Source organism: Bos javanicus, chromosome 5 (genome assembly GCF_032452875.1).
Source record: "Bos javanicus breed banteng chromosome 5, ARS-OSU_banteng_1.0, whole genome shotgun sequence".
In the NCBI taxonomy this organism is placed as follows: Eukaryota; Metazoa; Chordata; class Mammalia; order Artiodactyla; family Bovidae; genus Bos; species Bos javanicus.
Window position 1 is genome coordinate 71,598,010 of NC_083872.1, and position 15,042 is coordinate 71,613,051.

General features: G+C 42.4%; 1 protein-coding gene across 3 annotated transcripts in view; it reads right to left on the reverse strand.

Annotated features, from left to right (window-relative positions):
- Positions 1-14,478, reverse strand: part of BPIFC (BPI fold containing family C) — a 44,232-nt gene extending 29,754 nt beyond the window's left edge. Inside the window, exons 1-3 of one of the 3 annotated variants that reach the window (XM_061417231.1) lie at positions 14,264-14,467; positions 6,356-6,485; positions 4,626-4,746 (exon numbers count right to left, since the gene is read on the reverse strand). In XM_061417231.1, coding sequence (XP_061273215.1) covers positions 4,626-4,746; positions 6,356-6,485 — 251 coding nt within the window. In that variant the 5' untranslated portion in view covers positions 14,264-14,467. Of the gene's footprint in view, positions 1-4,625; positions 4,747-6,355; positions 6,486-14,148; positions 14,244-14,263 lie in introns of those variants that run through there. The other 2 variants (XM_061417232.1, XM_061417233.1) reach the window with 2 other exon arrangements.
- Positions 14,479-15,042: the final 564 nt, after the last annotated feature.

Below are 15,042 nucleotides of genomic sequence, written 5' to 3' on the forward strand. Positions count from 1 at the left end.
CAATAAACTGTGGGAAATTCTGAAAGAGATGGGAATACCAGACCACTTGACCTGCCTCTTGAGAAACCTATATGCAGGTCAGGAAGCAACAGTTAGAACTGGACATGGAACAACAGACTGGTTCCAAATAGGAAAAGGAGTATGTCAAGGCTGTATATTGTCACCCTGCTTATTTAACTTATATGCAGAGTACATCATAAGAAATGCTGGGCTGGAAGAAGCACAAGCTGGAATCAAGATTGCCAGGAGAAATCTCAATAACCTCAGATATGCAAATGACACCACCCTTATGGCAGAAAGTGAAGAGGAACTAAAAAGCCTCTTGATAAAAATGAAAGAGGAGAGTGAAAAAGTTGGCTTAAAACCCAACATTCAGAAAACTAAGATCATGGCATCTGGTCCCATCACTTCATGGGAAATAGAGGGGGAAACAGTGGAAACAGCATCAGACTTTATCCAAAATCACTGCAAATCATCTCCAAAATCACTGCAGATGGTGACTGCAGCCATGAAATTAAAAGACGCTTACTCCTTGGAAGGAAAGTTATGACCAACCTAGATAGCATATTGAAAAGCAGAGACATTACTTTGCCAACAAAGGTCTGTCTAGTCAAGGCTATGATTTTTCCAGTGGTCATGTGTGGATGTGAGAGTTGGACTGTGAAGAAAGCTGAGCGCCAAAGAATTGATGCTTTTGAACTGTAATGTTGGAGAAGACTCTTGAGAGTCCCTTGGACTGCAAAGAGGTCCAACCAGTCCATTCTAAAGGAGATCAGTCCTGGGTGTTCATTGGAAGGACTGATGCTAAAGCTGAAACTCCATTACTTTGGCCACCTCATGGGAAGAGTTGACTCATTGGAAAAGTCCCTGATGCTGGGAGGGATTGGGGGCAGGAGGAGAAGGGGACGACAGAGGAAGAGATGGTTGGATGGCATCACTGACTCGATGGACATGAGTTTGCGTAAACTCCGGGAGTTGGTGATGGAGAGGGAGGCCTGGCATGCTGCGATTCATGGGGTCGCAAAGAGTCGGACACGACTGAGCAACTGAACTGAACTGAACCGAGGTGGCATGCAACAGACATAGTTCGATGGCCATGTGCCTTACTATGAGTTATGATTATGACCATTGATTGAGCAATTGCTATCTGCTTAGGCACTGGAGTAAGCACTTTACATGCATTAGCTCATCTTCACCCTCTCCATAATCCTAGGAGGCCACTGCTGATTTTGTGATCTGCCATTCAGTGATGAAAAGATGAGAAACTTGGTTGAAGTCATATATAAGTAGTAGAACCAGACCTGGAAGCCTCCATCTGTGGTGAGGCCTCTTAACCACGAAGCTATAGCACTACAGGTATCATGCAAAGGACACTCAGCTTGGAGCCAAGTTTTCTGCTAGCTGTATGGCTTTAGTGAAGACTAAACTCTTCCAGTCAATCACTTAAAAGAAGAGTGTCATGGGAAGGTTGGGAAGACTAATAAGATCATCTGTATATAACTGTTGCACAGGAGAAAGCGTTGTTATGAACTAAGATTAGGGAAAGTTTTAAAATGTGACAGTTGAAAAGAAATGATTATTCACTACTTCCTCTTTTTGGCATCTTTTCCTATATTCTCTGTCAAATGTCCTGAGTATCACTGTGGGAAGACAATGGTAGAGACTATAGTATCTTGGAAATATTTTAATTTTGATACATATAGGTCTAACTCATTCTTTGTAATTGCTACAGAGTAATCCAAGCTGTGGATTAAAAAAAAAAATCATTGCTTTGTGTTTGGACATCTAGGATGTTTGCGTATCTCTGTATTATAGACAATGCCACAGTGAACATCCTCATTCATGCTGTTTGTGTACATGCTTCTCTAGAGAGGAGATGTGGAATTGTTGGGTCAAAGAGCACACCTAAAAATATGCTTGCAAATCATCTCCTAAAATAGCACTGCCTGATAGAAATACAGTGTGAGCCATATATGTAGTTTAACATTATCTAGTAGTATTAAAAAGGGAAATATTATTATTTCAACATGTAACCAATATATGAGATACCTTATTTTCCTTTTTAGAAAATAAGCCTTCAAAATATGACATGCTGTATACTCATGATATACTTCAATCTAGATACTGAATTTTCATCAAAAATTTTTTGTTGTTGTTTAGTCGCTAAGTCGTGTCCAACTCTTTGCAACCCCGTGGACTGTAGCCCACGAGGCTCCTCCGTCCATGTATTTCTCCAGGCAACAATACTGGAGTGGGTTGCCATTCCCTTCTCCAGGGGATCTTCCTGACCCAGGAATCGGACCTGGGTCTCATGCATTGCAAGTGGATTCTTTACTGTTTGAGCCACCAGGGAAGCCCTTCATCAAAAATACTTGGCTGTATTTAGAGTTTATAAACTTTTCAGCTGAAAACATTAAAAAATACAGTTCTCAGTTGTACCAGCCATATCTCAAGGGCTCAATAGTCAAATGAGGCCAGCAGCTCCTGTTTGGACAGCCAGATCTGAAATTTTTGTCCCAGTTTATCTGGTCCCAGTAGCAATGCATGAGAATACCTGTTTGTCCTCACGTTTAACTTCACTTTATATTATGGGAATCACCCTGGATTTTTCTGCTGTGGCATTATCATCAGTGTAATTAAATCATTGATTTTGTAAATACGTATTTAATGCTCATCTCTCTCAATGAACACTAAGCATATCTGTGTCATTCTCTGCAGTATATCCTATGCCTAGAACAAAGCCTTAGTACACTGTAGGTGCCCAACAAACCCTTGTTGGATGGCTGTGGTGCTGTGGTAGTGGTTTAGTCCCTAAGTAGTGTCTGACTCTTGCGACCCCAAGGACTGTAGCTGGCCAAGCTTCTCTGTCCATGGGATTCTCCAGGCAAGAATACTGGAGTGGGTTGCCACTGAAGGACTAACTGTAGAGCATCTGCCACATTAGACCATGAGGCCACTGAGGCCAGAGGCAGAGTTAAGGATGGCAGAGGAGAAAAATATAAGACAGTTGTATTCCAATGAAACTGTGGGGCTTCAACAGGATTCTTCCACTGCTTCATTAGAGCTTATTATTTGTGAGACAAAAATGAACCCCTAGTTCATCTAAGTCGCTCTCAATTTCTGTTATATACAGCCAAACCTTACTCCTAATTTGTGCTCTCACACATAGACACACCAGGGAACTGAAAGATCTCTGCTTTAAACTATTTCTAGTCTCGTTCCAAAACACTTGATGATTGTTAAAGATTATCAGTTATATCTCAAAGGAAACTCGCCAGTCAATGCCTTGAACTGGTTGCAGCCTAAGTGCAAGAGCAGCGTCTGTGTCAAGGAAATCTAGATGTGTCCGAAAGTTGCCTCTGCCTCATTGCCATGTTAGGATGTCTGCCCGCAGCATGTGGACTTGTACCTCACTAGGCACAAATAGTGCTGGGTGCAAGGCACTGTGTGAGGAGCACTATTCCTGAAAATCTCTGCCCTTTCCCCCAGTTTCTGATGTTGCACCTGCCTCCTACCTACCCCTTAAGAGTCCCTCACTTTCCTCCCATGGGGAGAATGTGTCTTCAGAGTGCAGGCTCTCCTCCTCCATTCTTTGATTGATGAATAAAATTTCTGCTCTTCTTTGTTGAACCTGGTCTCAGCTGACATGAGCAGCACTGGGCAAGAGAAGGACCCAGTTGGGGGCCCCTCAGTGTAAGAGGGAGGGTAACAGTATAACCTCAAAACTCTATGCTGGGTGAAACAAGGATCTGGATCAATGTGGCAATTTTGTTGTTCTTACATTGACGGTCTTACACTATCATTAAGTCTATCAAACTAATTCATGTTCAGCAGCTTCAGATTCTATGAAGTATCTTCACATTTGTTATAATATCTGACTTTTACTGTTTACTGATTTTGACATTTGATTTAATTGCTGTAATGTGGTAGAAAAGATTGTACCTGCCACCAGAATTCTTCTTAGGAAAAGCGGTTTATTGGAGAGAAAATTACTTGGAAAAGCATTTAGGAAGATCCTTTGGTACTCAGGAGTGGGTGGAACTGCTACACATGAAGTCAGGGGAAGAAACTTACATTGCTTCAGAGAAGGAGGGGAGGTCTAGAGAGCAAGAGGGCAGAAGGCCATGTGCCTTGTAACCCATTCCTATGACCTCTGAAATCTTGACTAAACTTTACTAAAGTAAGATAAGACTTGATGAGAGTAGATTATGAAACTGAGATTGAACCCTGCATCCAGGTTTATGGGGGTAAGCAATGGAACAAACAAGAATTTCGTTTAGAATCTTGGGGACAAGGTAGCCACAGCTGGCATCTACATTCAGTTACAATTCTCATTTTAGGGATGAGGAGAGGACATTGAGACTCTGAGCAGATGTGTCAGGGGCACACAACGAGCATGCAGCAGAGATGTGACTTGGCCCCACGCGTTCTGACCCAAATACCACACACTCAGTCAACTCCATGACCCTTCTCGCTTGGGTGAGTCATCTGATAAGCCTGTCACCAAAGGTTGGTTAACTTCTCCTCTGTCCTGGTGTTACACCAGGACTCATGGTGGCATAGCCACAACCCTGAGATTTTAAAGATTAATTTCACTGCTAAAAATGCTCTTCTCTTTTACTTACTTGGTAAAATTGTAGTTCACATAATCGATTTTCACAAATTCAAGAGACTCAGAACCTTTTAAATCTGGGAGCTTTCTTTCCTTGGCCATTTGTTCAATCATCTCCATTCCAGCTTGAACAGCTGTGAAGCAACCAAAGAAAATGATTATTTTTTAATTAAAATTTTTAATTTGACTTTTTAAACTGTTTATTTGTTTTTTTTGGTCACGCCATGTGGCATGTGAGATCTTAGTTCCCCAACTAGGGATCAAACCTAAGTCCTCTGCATCGGAAGTACAGAGCCTTAACCACTGGATTGCCAGGGAAGCCCCAGAAAATGTTTATTGATCAAAACAAGATGATGATGGCATAATATCATTAAATACATATGTGAAATTTATTAAGTAAAATCATACTCCTACATACTTAGAAAACAAGATTCTTACAAGGTGGATGTTACTGTCCCCACTTTGTAGAAGAAAATGCTAGTCCTCAGAAAGGCTACTGAAATTGTCCGAGACCCCAGAGCTAACAGCATGAGAATATGTTAACACAGGACAGTGTTAGGAAAAATGTAAAGTATCATTATTATCTTGTTTTGCAGATGAAGAAACTGAGCCTCAAAGAGGTTAATTCTTGCCTAAGTCACACAGCTAAGAACTGGGGGAGACCATAGTCAAATCTGGGCGATTTGACTCCAGAGTTTGTGCCTGTTCCAGAAAATTATATTACACTGTCCTCTTTCTCTCCCAGATTCTTTAAATTCAGGAATTTTGGATCTGAGATCCTTGGACTATTAGTAACTCTTCAACACCTAAAATTCTAATAAAATATTGTGATGTGTGTGTGTGTGTTTGTCCATCTAATTTTTCAGGGGAGAGGGTTCACATTTTCATCTTATTCTCAGGATACCAGCACCCCCCAGAATTGAGTAACCACTGATTTTGTTTAATTCTGAAATAAGCCCATCTTTATATAATAGCACCACAGAACACGCTTCTCTGAGCTTGAGGGGAAATAGAGCTCTCCTGCCCATCAGAACGCTTGAGAAAAGTAATTCACACAATAACGAAGAACGATCTTTTCATTTTAACCTTCTCAAGGAGGAAGCTTTGTTTTCACTCCTTTCCTTTTAGCTTAAGCTCATTTCCACTTTCCTATTCTTGTTGGAAATTAAGGAGAGCAGATTTATCCTCTATAATACTGTGAATAGCAGAGTAATATGGAGATATAAAGACAGAGGTAAAGGATAGAAAGATGGAATCCAAAGCACTCACAGACAGCTTGGGTTTGAATCTCAACACTTTGGCTCACTAGCTTGTGTGACTCTGCAAGTTACAAAATCTCCCTGTCCTTCACTTTTCTCATCTATAACATGGGATGTTAGCAACTGTGGAGGTATCTGTTGACACATGTGAAAATAATGTAGGTAATCTTCATTGGGAATTTGCTATTGCAAGATTCTTTTCCAAGTGCTTTATATGTCCAAGATGTTCACTGTGTATGCATGTACAGGGGAAAGAGAGGTGGGGAGTGGAATATGAGTCTGTGGCTGTATTTAGATATGTCTGTTGTCAAGAGGATTATTTTTCAAGCAAACACTTTCCCCTCAGCCTTCTTAACATCTCTGGATCGGCCCACTGCCGAGCTTGTCTCAGTCATGAGATACCCCAATATGAGCTTCTGGATTTGGGTCAAAGACTCCACTTGGGAGGTGAGTACAGCCTGGCTTCTGAAAGCATCCAACTCACCATAGTCCAGGGCCCGCTGAGTAGCCCTTGCCTTGATTCCAGGGTAAATGGCCTGAGCAGATGAGATGTAGAGATTCCACAGGAGGAAACATCCCCAGAGGACTTGGACTTGGGCCATCTTTGTACACATCTGCAATTAGCCAACATTTAGAGTTCCTTTATTATGCTTTCTCATTGCCCAATCCAACCTAACATTTCTAGGTTTTCTTATTTTCGTTGCTTACTTCCAGAACTCACTCACTCACTCCATCCATCCATCCATCCATCCAACCATCCATCTAACCATCCATCCAGTGATCATTTATTGAACACAGCAGAATGTGTTTCAGGTGCTGAAGATGTAGAGATGACCCATGTGTGACCTCTGACCTTTGCTTTCCACAGAATAGTGGGTGAATTAGACATAAACCATGGCACCCCACTCCAGTACTCTTGCCTGGAAAATCCCATGGATGGAGGAGCCTGGAAGGCTGCAGTCCATGAGGTCGCTGAGGGTCGGATACCACTGAGTGACTTCACTTTCACTTTTCACTTTCATGCATTGGAGAAGGAAATGGCAACCCACTCCAGTGTTCTTGCCTGGAGAATCCCAGGGACGGGGGAGCCTAGTGGGTTGCCATCTATGGGGTTGCACAGAGTCGGACACAACTGAAGTGACTTAGCAGCAGACATAAACATACAGATAACTGTAACACAGTAAGATATAGTGCAATGCAATATACGAGTCTTACAATAAATGTAACAATTTGGATATATCTTGGGAAGGATATGCTTTGGATATGAAAGTGGGATGGAGGAATTCTTGAGTTCTAGAACAAATGAGTCAGGAGTTTGGAAAGGTGACCTCAGTGGATGTGAGACAACCACTTATCTGCTTTAAGATCCTTGTTGACTCTCCTTTGCCCACAGGACAAACAGGTTTAAGCTCTTAGCATGGCAATCAAGGCCTTTCATAACTGGCTCCGGACTTCTCCCATGCTGCTGACCCTCCTCTCCTATCTCAGTGAGGGTAGAGCTCTGAGCTGTCCACACTGAGCTATTTACTGTCCTTCGGTTTGTCAGTTCTCTCACAGTTGAGGGCTTTGTCTTTAACCCTCGCAATACAAACATATATGCATGTACATCTCTTTCTGTCTCTCTATTTTTGCATCGCATGCCCACATCTGTCTGGTGAATGCATCCTCCAGGGCCAGCTGCACAGTTCCTTCTGGGAAAACTTCTCAAGTGTTCTTCTTCTGGTAAAACTTCTCAAGTCAGGTCTGTCACTTCTGCCCCTGTCCTGTTAAAGCCCTCCAGTGGTTCCTTATCTTACTCAGCAAAAAATCCAAAGCCCTTCTACCAACTGCAAGGCCCTGCCCTGCTCACACCTCTACTTCCTCCTTGACTTTCCTTCATAGACATACCTGGCTCATCTGGACCCAGTCTCACTGGCTGACTTGATCTTCCTTGATCACTCTAAGCAGCCTGGATCTCAGGTCTTTACACTTGTTGTTCCCTCTGCCTGGCAGAGACAGCTTCCGGAAACCACGTGGCTGGGCCTTTCACTTTCTTCAGGTATTTTGAGCGATATCTCAGTGAAGCCTTTCCTAACCTGTCTAAACGAAACACACTCCCCATGACCTCGATATTCCCCATGCCTCCCTTGCTGCATTTTTTCTCCAAAGCACTAGTCATCACCTAGCATGGTTTCTAGTTACTTGTTTATTTTCTATCTCTCCTACTAGAATTTTAAGGCTTCACGGAGAAGGACTTCATCACTTCAGCACCTTGAACACTGACTGGCATCCAGTAGGCAAATATTGATTGAATGAATGAATGGCTTGTCTCTTCTTTGAGACTATGAAGTGGGCCAGGCATGACTTTGGAGGTCCCACAGTACTCGGAACAGTCCTTGATTTTCATATGTACAGTCCTGCATTGTGATTGTCTTGTCTGACTTACTACTATGATTCCAGAGCCTAGTACAATACCTGGCACATAGAAGACACATGAAAAAACTCACTAAACATCTTCTCCAAGGACAAAGACCGCATCTTATTCACTGTTATCTTGCTAGTGCTTGACATATACCAAATGTTCAATGTACACTTACTGAATTAATGGATTCAATGAATTAATGTCACTCCATTTTCTTGATGAATGAAGCAGAGGTAGCAGCAACATCAGTGATACAGGTTTCTTCTAATGACAGTAGAGTTGGTAATGCATTTACAGGCCTTGTTTCTAGTTCTGGGAGTTTACAAGCTGGGGGACCTGTCATTCCTGTATTACCCACGGAGTTAACACACAAACGTGAAACTAGTTAGGGGAGCACTTGAGGGAGTGGTCAGGGAAGAGGGAGTTGTAGGAGCTGTGTATTTAGACAGAGGGAGGAGTCAGGCCAGTTGGGGCAGGGAAGGACCCCAGAGGGGCTGGGATTCAGGAGCAGTCCAGATGAAGGGGAAGGTCACTGTAAGAGGTGTGTGTGTGTGTGTGTGTGTGTGACAGAGAGAGAAAGAGAGAGTATCTCTGTGCTTGGCCAAGATAAACAAAGGACTTCCCTATAGCTCAAATGGTAAAGAATCTGTCTGTGATGCAGGAGACCAGGGTTCAAGACTTGGGTCAGGAAGATCCTCTGGAGAAGGAAATGGCAATCCACTCTAGTATTCTTGCCTGGAGAATTCCATGGACAGAGAAGCCTGGTGGGCTATAGTTCATGGGGTTGCAAAGAGTCGGACATGACTTGGTGACTGAACAACAACAGAGAAAACAAACATTTTTGTGTGCCCTTGGGTAAGACCATAGAAATGGGAATGCTACGAAGTAGACAAAGGGGAGTTCCAGAGAATTTATCTGAAAGGAGCACAGCAGTCTGACCAGGGGAGGGAGTGTCCGAGTAGGGCTACTGCTGGCTTATGTTGGGCTTTTGTGTGAAATGAGAAAGGATGCCCTCTGGAGATATACCAGCCTCTGTGGGACCAGCAGAGAATGTCCCAGGAAAACCCCACACGAGTGTATCCAGCTTGGTGGCAGAGAAAGGGCTGCTCCTCTCACCCCTGGGGCTGGTATTCTGTCCAGTGCACAAGGTTCCCCACTCATGCTATGGGTGTATGCTCAGACTGGTGAGTACTCATAGGGGGCATTTTGCTAGAGGGCCATGAGATCGAGAAGTAGAGTCTTGATTTGTCCTGTATTGCATAAATCCACCTTCAGGTATGAGAAGAGGCTGGTTCAGTCAACCTGCTTACATTTGTCAGTGGATCTGTATATCCCTTGTCCAGAGAAGTCCCCAAACTCATCCCACTATTGTTATTGTTTAGACACTAAGTCACATCCGACTCTTTGTGACCCCATGGACTGTATCCCGCCAGGCTCCTCTGTCCATGGGATTCTCCAGGCAAGAACACTGGACTGGGTTGCTGTTTTCTTCTCCAGGGGATCTCCCCAACCCAGGGATCTAACCTGTATCTCCTTCATTGCAGGTGGATTCTTTACCATTGAGCCACTGAGGAAGCCCAAACTCACCCCATGCTTCCTGATTAATACCCGCACTTAGGCTGTTGCCCTTCACTTAGCCTACAGAAAGTCTGTGCATCCTTAAGGTTCACTGTAAACATAGTTGTCCTTCTGAAGCCATTTATGACTTCCCTAAGCTAATCTCATTTCCTTCTGAACCCTCAGTCAAAATATATATTTATTCATGTGCCTATATTTCCTTTTTTTTACTTATTGTCTGTCTCCTCTACCAGAATATAAGTGCTGTGAGGCCAAAGGCCTTGTCTGGCTTGGAGGTTTCAGAGCCTGAATCCCTCAGTGTCTTGGACACAGTGAGTGACCGATAAGTACTGATAGAGGGAATCAATGAATCATAAGCAAAGAAATAGCCTTTATTTTTCCCTTGAATATACCATACCTTATTCCTCTAGGAACACACTCAAGAGAACCCCCTGCCCACGTGAGCCAGGTGCCAAAATGTCCAAAAGAGCAAAGTGAGCCCAGCAGAGAGTTGAACACAACATAGACATTCCCAGCAGAATGCACATACACGGAGGTTTATGCATACGGTGGAATATTATACAGCAGCGAAGATGGATACCTCTAGCTGCACACAACTAAAAGGAATAGGACTTATTTCACTCTACATTTTATTATAGCTCTTTGCAGAGGTGGTTAAAGCATTTACACACTAGCAGAGCATATTCATCCATTAGAACAGATGGTGGCCACAGTTCTGGAGCAGGGCTGGGGAGATTAGGTCCTGGATCATGGGTGGGACAGAGGAAGTCTTGGAGGAGTGGCCACTGTGGGTATACTGGGGGGTGGGGTGGGGGACCCAGAGCAGTGACTGTTTGCTAATAGATACTGAGGTATTTCAATATTTTAAAACTGCTATGACCTTATGCCCGGAGAAGGCAATGGCACCTCACTCCAGTACTCCTGCCTAGGAAATCCCATGGACAGAGGAGCCTGGTAGGCTGCAGTCCATGGGGTCATGAAGAGTCGGACACGACTGAGCGACTTCACTTTCACTTTTCACTTTCATGCATTGGAGAAGGAAATGGCAACCCACTCCAGTGTTCTTGCCTGGAGAATCCCAGGGATGGGGGAGCCTGGTGGGCTACTGTCTATAGGGTCACAGTGTGGTGTCTCAGCTGTATGGACTTGGTCTTGGTAGTAAAGGACAAGCTACAGAAAGAAACTGGACAGTGCAGGGGGCAGGGCCGGGGTGCAGCTTGAGGAAGATAAGGTGAAGACAACACTAAGGAAAGCACAGAGGAGCGAGAGCGAGAGCCGAGGAGAAGAAATTCCGGTAGGAGAAGAGGTCTCTCTGGTCAAGCATGAGTGATCTGAGGGTTGGGGGAAATATGAGGAGCAGGATAAATGAGTGTGAGGCTCTCCATGTTCTGGGAGACAGGATGATATCAACAGCATTTTATACTCAGGGTGGATGCAGGAGTTAGGTCCAGTTGGACACTACTGAGCGACTGAACATGCATAGCATGCCATCTATCCTAGGCCTTCCTCGATCCTTTAGCTATCCTGGGAGTGGTCCAGGGGTCCTTGAGAGAGGGATAGGTAGAGATGGATGGGACAATGGGAGTAAGAGGAATACTCCTGGGGCTTAGATTAGTGGCTATTTACCAACTGGTATAGAAGTAGTTCCACATTTTAACAAAGGATGAGGCCAAACTGATGTGTAGTTATGTTGATATCACTGTAGGCAAAGAACTGTAAATCGGTGAGTCATGGCTAGGCAGGCATAAGAGAGTTTTTTTTTAATTGAAGTATAGTTGATTTATAATATTGTATGCAAAGCAACTCATATATATATATAGATACATATATGTATGTGCATATATATGTATATATATATGTCTGCTCAGCCACTTCAATTGTGTCCAACTTTTTGTAACCCCATGTACTGTATATATGTGTGTATATATATATATGATATATATATCATACAGAGACACACACACACACACATAGATTCACACACATATATACGTGTGTGTGCTGTGCCAATGCAGGAGATGCAGGTTCGAACTCTGGGTCGGGAAGATCCTCTGGAGGAGGGCATGACTACCCACTCCAGTATTCTTGCCAGGAAAATCCCATGGACAGAGGACCCTGGCAGACTATAATCCATGGGGTCACAAAGAGTCAGATACGACTTAGGAACTGAGCATGAGCTTATATGTATATGGTTATTTTCCATTATAGGTTATTATAAGAGAGGGATTTTTAAAATTAATTTTTTAATTGAAGGATGATAATTGCTTCACAAAATTTTGTTGTTTTTTGCCAAACATCAACATGAATCAGCCTTAGGTATACATATATCCCCTCTCAGAGAGGGATTTTTTTAAATGAGGAAAAGATTTCATAATAGTGGAAAGAAATGAATGTTAGACCAAAAAGTCTATACCCATTAGATGTATGCAAAGTAAGGTAGAAATTATCTCTGCCTGGTATATAGTAGGATCTCAATAAATATTTGCTAACTTACTAACCAACTGGCTTACAAGACTCTTGTTAGCTAAGGAAAGTTCTAGAAAAGGTTGAAAACAATGAGAAAACCAAACTATCATATAAATAGTTCTTCATTTCTACACTGAAAAACCACAATAAACCAAAGCAGAGATATTACTTATGAATGGAAGAGCAATTAAAATGATAAATTTATATTTCTTCACAATTCACAAAACTCACAACACTAGTATATTTCTGCCATTTTAGACATATGGATACAGAGGCTTAGAGAGTTCAAATGACCTGTCCAAGATCCCAGAGTAAGTCAGACTCTTGGGAATCAAACCTGTTCTTCTGGCTCCTAATTCTAGTGTTTATGATTTTTTTTTTTCATTTAATGACTTGACAGTACTACACTTTTCATTTTTATCTGGGAATTTTAAATAGGAGTTGCTTGATGCCATCTTTTATGTGGAAAGATTCATTAAGTGTCTGGAAATGTTCAAGTATCAAAGTGCAAATCCATTTGTATTCTCTTGGGCACAAATGGAGTTTTAAATTTCCTTCCAGCAGCCAAAAAACCTGTTTTCACTTCTTGGTTCAAGGAAGTTTCTGAAGTGGTCTACTTTGACGGAGATTTAGGAACTCAAAGCTGCATATAGAAAACACATATTTTTCTTCTCGAAATTTTATGAGTGAGTAAAATTACTGGGCTATAAAGGAATATATTGTATGTAACTTTCAGTTGAATTGTTTGGTTAGGATGATAATTTATGGGCAGGGGAGGAACAGAATCTTGTCAAACAAGGAGATGACTCCTAAAAGTTTAGGTAATTTGGCTGACAAGTAAGGACAGGGTGAGTTGCCTGTTAAAAGAAGGGATCAGGATGATTTAAAAACCTGCTAGCGAGTTACGTGTTTTGTTGCTTCTGAGGAATTCTTCTTTCCAATACTCAAAGCCTCAAAAGGTATTACATTTCCATACCAATATCCAGACAGAATAATACTTCTAAATTAAATGGCTTTTGCCTGAGCCATTCTGTTGACTAGAAATAAGAAAACTCACATACGACTTAGGAAAGTCCTGAGAAATATCAGTGTACCATTACTGCTCCTGAAGGAGAGCTTTGGCAGACTCTGGAAAAATTAAAAGGTGTGTTGAGTGAATGAAATGTGTAGCCTTTAAAATAAAGGCAAAGTTTGAGAAATTGAGTTCAATTGGTTTAAAGAAGCCTAGTCTATAAGAATATTCCAACCTAATGGTTAAGACAGATCATAAAATTGGTAAGAAGTTTAAATCAACAGGTATGGAATATAGGCAGACTTGAAGAATATTTCAAGGGATTCAGCCCACACATTTGATTTTATACCAAGATCTCTAATAACAAGGGCCTTGAAAATTTACCCCAAGTCTCCCCACCCCCATCCCCCAAAACTCCATACTTAACACATAAGAGTTACAAAATTCAGGTCGATGGGAAGGCTGTTTGCTCAGCAGGATCCAGGTCACTGTTGTGGTTTAAGACCTGATCCCAAAGCACAGAGATCACTGAAGTTCCTTAGTCTTGGCCATACCAGTCGAGAGACAAGTTAGAATTTCCTGCCACTGTGCTGGGTTCCCCACTGGAATGGAGGCAAAAGTAGAAGTCCAAACTATTGAGCCCCACTTTTGAAGGATGCAGAACTAAAATATGTAGTCTAAACCAACTCTCATTTTTATCTTAGGGCTGTTCACAGTTTTCTGGGTGGGCTGAATGACGTAAAGAAATAAAGCATAGAAAAGGTTAGGCAGACCAAAATAATTCAGGATGTGTGACAGCCGGCTGTTCAAGGTGCCCTACCAGATCTGGGTCATCTCCAGCAAGAGGGTAGTTCCCGTTGGGACGCTGTGCACTGGCAGAGACTTGAAGGTGGTTCAGGCTTCAAGTTGATTCAATCTTGGTTCAAGATTCTTACCTCAAGAAGAGGAAGTATCCAAAGCCAGGGAGCGCCTTCAGTTCCCTCTGCCTTTGAAGTCGATGTGTTCTCCACTGGAGCCTTGAACTCATCTGCTGCAAAGATGATAATTAAGTCTGAATCATCTAGTGGTGAATCTTTTTAAAAAGCCTCTTTCAAAATGTGACACATAATTGCTTCACTTCAGTTACCCAACAACATGAAGACATGAATGAACACTTCAGTCTCTACCTAGATGAGCAGACAATGCCACCTATGCAATAATTATCTCCCTAACACACACACACACACACACACACATACATGCACGTGCGTGCACACACACACATCCTGAGAAATTATTATGCCTACTTTACCAGAAAGCTTCAGAATTCCAGTGTATTAAAAAAAGGTGTGAAGTTGTATTGAATTGGAAGAGGAAGACTTTTCCTTTCTGGGAGAGTAAGCTGGTTTCCCTCGGTCAGGCTGCCTGTACTGAATGTTGCCACTACTGCCAAGGATACCTTTTGGACTTTCGGTGGATCAGATTCATTCTGAAAGCATCTTGATAACCAGGCCAACCTAGTTACCATCTTTATCTTTCAGGGTAGGATCACAGAAAGTATCTCTAACTATCAGCTTGTTTTTCAGATTTTTAATGACTTTCACTCCCAGCATTCCTCTAAAGTCAGTTTAGGTGGGTTCATCGACTATTTTGGAACTTGGTATCTATAGTCTCTAAACCCCATTCCCCATGTTTTAATCATTGCACTTTAGATGGCCAGGAATCTGATTACATG